Below are 5,144 nucleotides of genomic sequence, written 5' to 3'. Positions count from 1 at the left end.
TGTCTATACGTAACATGAGTAACTGGTTGGAGGACGGATATCACGATCCGCTATTTGCAAACCATGAAAACAATACGGGCCTCACATGGTTAAGCCCAGCCCAAACAACCCTCTCTGAACGCTACGACTTTCCTTCGTTTCTTATCCAGTATCCACCCAAAACCAAAAGCATCTGCGAGTGAAACATCAAAGAGAAATGGCACTCTCCTCTCTCTCAATCAAACTCCCCCACACACAACCTCCATCAAAACCAACCCATTCGAATCCTACATTACAATTCAAACCTCCACCTCTCAGTTTCAACATCTTCCAATCCCACTCTAAAATACTCACCATCACGCACTCAAAAACAAAAGAGCGCCGGGATTGTTTTGCAATCAAGGCAGTTGAAAAGGAGAGCACGGAATCCGAGGCAGTGGAGAAACCGGGAATGGAATCAGAACCAGAGTCTTCGGTGACGGGAGAGTTGGGAGCGGAGATAAAGAAGGCGATGATGGAAAGGAAGAGCAAAGAGGAAGGGAATTTTTGGAGTGGAGTAGCGGAGGAGATTCAAGAGATAGAGTGGCCTGCTTTTGGTAAGGTCCTGGGAACCACAGGTGTCGTCATTGGAGTCATTGTTGGGTCTAGTGTCGTTTTACTCACTGTTAACGCCGTTTTGGCTGAGTTGTCCGATCGGGTTTTTGCCGGTAGAGGCCTTCAAGATTTCTTTAGCTAAAAAACAAACAAAACAAGATAGCATTAGAATAAGAAGCTGAGACTTGGACAAATGGCAGAGATCTTTGACCGTGGGTTTTGGTTTGCGTTGGAGGGAGATCAGATCACTTGAGTTATCTATCACCTGGCAATTTTAGAGCTGTAGATTTTTTTCGTGGTTTGTTTTTTCATGTAAAATATATATATTCAATGGCTTTTGATTTTCTTTTAGTTGAACCACGAAATAGTGCATCACAAAGATTCTATCGTTCCAATTTTGACTTGAGAATCGTGTTTGAAGTTTGACATTGGATTTCATTGTTCATAAGCAAACATTGGTAGTATGCCGGTAGAGGTGATTTGTCATGGCAAGTGAGCATCATTATCCCGTCCCTTTGGACCATTTTCACTGTTCACGTCCTAAATCGGAAAGACGCATGAGAAAATGGGTCAACAAATCGGAAGTAAATTACAAGATATGAATATGATTGCTTATTTATGGTGAAAGAAACACAGCATGGGTTTGGAATCAGATGCGCTGACATCCATCACTCGATTGTCTCTTATTACAAAGTGTTGGGAAATCCAAATGTTGACCAAAAGGAAAATCATGTTTTTCTTATAACCTCCCTACTCTTCTCCAATCTGAAAAATCTGGAACGCTCAAGGTTCAAATTTCATGCTCTCGGCCTCTCGCCTCACAGAATCAAACAGAACAGAGGACAGATATCTCTCTCCAAAGCTGGGAAAGACCACCTGCACAAAACAAAAACAAAAACAAAAAATGATTGATGGCTGAACAAATCGGACATTGCAGGAAGCTAACAAATTATCTTGTTCTTATTTCCCATTCCCACCCCGACACAACCATAGAATATTCAAATCACACAAACAAAATTGGCTATCCCATTTTTATTTCCCATTTTATACAATCTTTTGACAGTCCACACCCCATCTGTCATTTAAAAGGCTACAAAAAGAACCATGGGGAAGGAGAAGCATAGCTTGACTAAGGGAGGGAACACCATTAGCCCTAACAGTGTTAGGAAGTCAGTTTGTAGAGGCAGAACGTAATGCTTCATGTAAGCCAACTAATATTATAGCTTTACTATTTCATACAAATGTTTGGGGTGCTATAATCTGACTTACAACAATGAGTTTTCCAGCATTCTCTGGCCTCTTTGCAATCTTAATTGCAGCAGCTGCAGCAGCGCCCGATGATATTCCAACCTGAAAGAATTTCCCACAATCAGTGTGATGTAAAGGACAGAATTGCAGCGACGGCAAGTTATATACAATATGTAACAGATATTTTTATAAGATAGTCTAAGGGCACATCATAGAAGTAACAGTTGCAGACTCTACAGGTTGAGAACTTACTAGCAAACCTTCTTTCAATGCAAGAAGCTTTGCAGTTTCAATTGCTTCATCACTTGATATCTGCAAAATCGCATAAATTCGTTGGGGAACAGTCTGGGACAATAAAAAAACTGATAAAAATCTGTGCAGACATGCAAAACAGAGCTATCATTCGTATCTGCACATCAAATCATTGCATTTCTCTAAGGAGACATTTCATTCTCTGTATTGTAATCTGACATGTTATTCACCAGTTCATGAGATGATTTAAAGCAAGCTTTAAAGCAGCCAATATAATCTGGCAACAATTTGTTGGGGAAAGTGCAGAATAATATGTGATGAATCAAATTCATGAAATGATAATTGCTGGAGTACTAATATAAATATACGAGTAATCAAGAACATTTTGGGCTTACTTGAACAAATTCATCAACGATCTTGACATCCAAAACCCCTGGGACAAACCCAGCACCTATTCCTTGGATCTTATGTGGACCTTGGCATAAATGCATGCATGAATCAGTAAGCTTGCAATAACTTATATATAAAAAAGGGGTCCTCCTTACTTTAGTTACCACGGTAATACAAAAATAAACTAGAATTATTTGGATCTATGGAAAGCAAGCTCACCATAAAATGTCCTAGACAGTATTTTTTCTAAAGGGAAATCAGAAACTGTTTGCATAACATTACAGTGGTTGTTCCAAGATTAAAGCTCCAAGAAGGAATCATCAGATGAACCAACATGCATATTACCATAGAAATGTTTTCATTTCGCATTCCACTCAATAATGCAGTCATGCCAAAAACCTTGTGGTACAAATTTCATAAATGATTGATCTGTTTTGCCTATATAGTAGATTGTGTAGGAAAATTGAAAAGCAGCACGTGCAAGGAGTGTGAAACATCAAGCATATGAGTCGCATTAAATTTTAAAAAAACTCACCAGGTTTTCCTCCAGATAAAATGGGGCTTTCAACTGGTTCTACTCCATATAGCTACATGAAAACAAAGAAAACCTTGACAGTTAGGAAATAAAAATAAAAATAAAGCAGACACGCTTAAATTCTGTTCTAAGAATAGTCACGAATAAAACTTTATTGTGATTCAACGTAAGAATCCAGGGCCAAGCATACCTTAATGTTAGGATTCAGCTCTTTCAGGTATTTCCCGGCACCTGTAATGGTTCCACCAGTTCCTATCCCGGATACAAGGGCATCAACTTTCCCTCCAGAACCTTTCCATATCTCAGGTCCAGTAGTCTCATAATGAACCTACTTAAATAATGGCACGTATCAGATAATAATGTCAATCAATGACTTATCAAAGTAATGGTAGAGCAAATACCTTTGGATTAGAAGGGTTTTGAAACTGCTGGAGGATATATGCATTGGGTGTCTTCGCCTTGATCTCCTCAGCCATTTGGACAGCCCCTTTCATGCCTTTAGCAGGATTAGTAAGAACCAACTCAGCTCCAAAAGCACGGAGAATTATTCTTCTTTCGTTACTCATTGATGCAGGCATTGTGATGATGAGTTTATAACCCTTGGCAGCAGCCATGAAGGCCAGTCCTATGCCAGTATTTCCACTTGTAGGCTCAATTAGAACACTCTGCAGCAATAGTTTGTGAAGCCCCATCAAAATCAATGGAAATTTCAACAGCATGAAAACTCCACCAAACAATTAACCTCACAATCTTTCTTTCTTCACACTAGCATGAAAAATGAACAAATATATCACTTGAGAATACAAGTTATGCTGGTATTTTCACAATAACGGCACCAAAGTCACCAATACATGCACTTGCAAAATGGCGTAGCTATGATTCAAAGAATATTAATCAAATTATATAGCATTTTCAGAATTCTTCTTACTAACCTCCCCTGGTGTGATGAGGCCTTTGGCTTCTGCATCAGCAATCATGCTATAGCCAATCCTGCATGTCAGGCCACAATGATCAGAACCCAGCAAAAATTTGAAGCAAGAATTTCAAAGGAAATAATACTCTTACAAAAATGAACAAAGCGAAAAATAGGGATTCGTCAGAAGGGTAGGGAAAAAAAAAGGAAGCATAAATGACAAGGAGTTAATTGTACCTGTCTTTGACACTGGAGCATGGCTCCATCCCCTCAAGTTTAGCAGCAATACGGGCAACGCAACCATCCAGAACGTTGTTGAGATACACTAATGGAGTTTTACCAATCAACTGGGCAAATAAACATGACAAATAGATCCTAAGCAAACGAAAGAACGGAACCCGCAAAGAAGATAGGATTATAATTTGACCTGACAATGAAGATAACTTACTTCAGTTACATCTTTAGCAATTTCGTATTTCTCAACCGCCATTTTTTCAGATTACTGCAGCTCAAGAAAACAGAAGTCAGAAAGAGAAGTTCTATCGAATAGAGATAAAATAGTCCTTGACTTTGAAAAAACTGTAGATGTCTGGTTGGAAATAAAACCTTAAAGGACCAATGAGATTATGAGATGGAAGTAACAACGGGAAGTTTAAGGAGGGAAAACTCACCTATGGATTACGACAAGAAAATGGCTTTGTGAAAGCTGATAGGCAGACATGCACTTTTGTCAAGGAGAACAGGTTCCTACAAAACCATTGGTTTCTTTTATGTAAGCACCTAAATGCAGGAAAGAATATAAAAGCAAGTTGCTATCTATGGAGTCTCAAATTATGGTGCTAGAAACGGAAATCTCCTAAAAAACAAATAGGGTGGAAATTCATCATTCTTGCAACGTGACCTATGAGATATATAGACCGTATCTAACTCGATTATAAGGCTAGATTAATTGTTGACTGAGATGTTGCGAAAATGAGGCCAAATTAATACGGTCAGGCCTCGTTTTGGATATTTTAGATTTTGTCGTAAGGAGGACCAGAGCAGAAAATAGTTGTTTTTTCACCAAAAACAAATATGGTATAGATAATAATATTTATTGATCACAAAAATAACTAATGGCGGTTTGTTTTAGCAGGGGCAGCTCGTGTTTCTCACTTTCTCGTGATAGTGGCAATTACTTATTCATTTACATTAGCTGCAAGCATAATTTTTAAAAGATTTTTTTGATTAAAA

General features: G+C 38.5%; 2 protein-coding genes across 3 annotated transcripts; one reads left to right on the top strand and one right to left on the bottom strand.

The window, feature by feature from the left end:
* The first annotated feature begins 146 nt into the window (after positions 1-146).
* Positions 147-924, top strand: SECE1 (secE/sec61-gamma protein transport protein). Its single transcript, XM_011018316.1, has one exon. It carries the CDS (start codon positions 197-199, stop codon positions 713-715), a length of 519 nt encoding a protein of 172 aa, XP_011016618.1. The 5' UTR covers positions 147-196; the 3' UTR covers positions 716-924.
* A 205-nt stretch (positions 925-1,129) lies between these two features.
* LOC105120126 (cysteine synthase-like) lies at positions 1,130-4,844 on the bottom strand. Of its 2 annotated transcripts, none has more exons than XM_011018314.1 (11): positions 4,583-4,838; positions 4,360-4,413; positions 4,149-4,258; positions 3,931-3,988; positions 3,400-3,663; positions 3,189-3,326; positions 2,999-3,050; positions 2,469-2,548; positions 2,074-2,133; positions 1,843-1,923; positions 1,130-1,449 (listed from the first exon to the last, which is right to left on the bottom strand). In XM_011018314.1, the coding sequence occupies exons 2-11, from the start codon at positions 4,399-4,401 to the stop codon at positions 1,357-1,359; spliced, it is 978 nt and encodes a 325-aa protein (XP_011016616.1). In that variant the 5' UTR covers positions 4,402-4,413; positions 4,583-4,838; the 3' UTR covers positions 1,130-1,356. The 2 variants fall into 2 exon arrangements, with proteins under 2 accessions (XP_011016616.1, XP_011016617.1); XM_011018315.1 differs by having other exon boundaries at positions 1,392-1,449; positions 2,082-2,133; positions 4,583-4,844.
* Between the last annotated feature and the right edge of the window lie 300 nt (positions 4,845-5,144).

Source organism: Populus euphratica, unplaced genomic scaffold, assembly GCF_000495115.2.
Source record: "Populus euphratica unplaced genomic scaffold, PopEup_1.0 scaffold4967.1, whole genome shotgun sequence".
Classification (NCBI taxonomy): domain Eukaryota; kingdom Viridiplantae; phylum Streptophyta; class Magnoliopsida; order Malpighiales; family Salicaceae; genus Populus; species Populus euphratica.
Note: the sequence above shows the minus strand (reverse complement) of the source record. Positions and strands in the feature narration are given on the sequence as shown.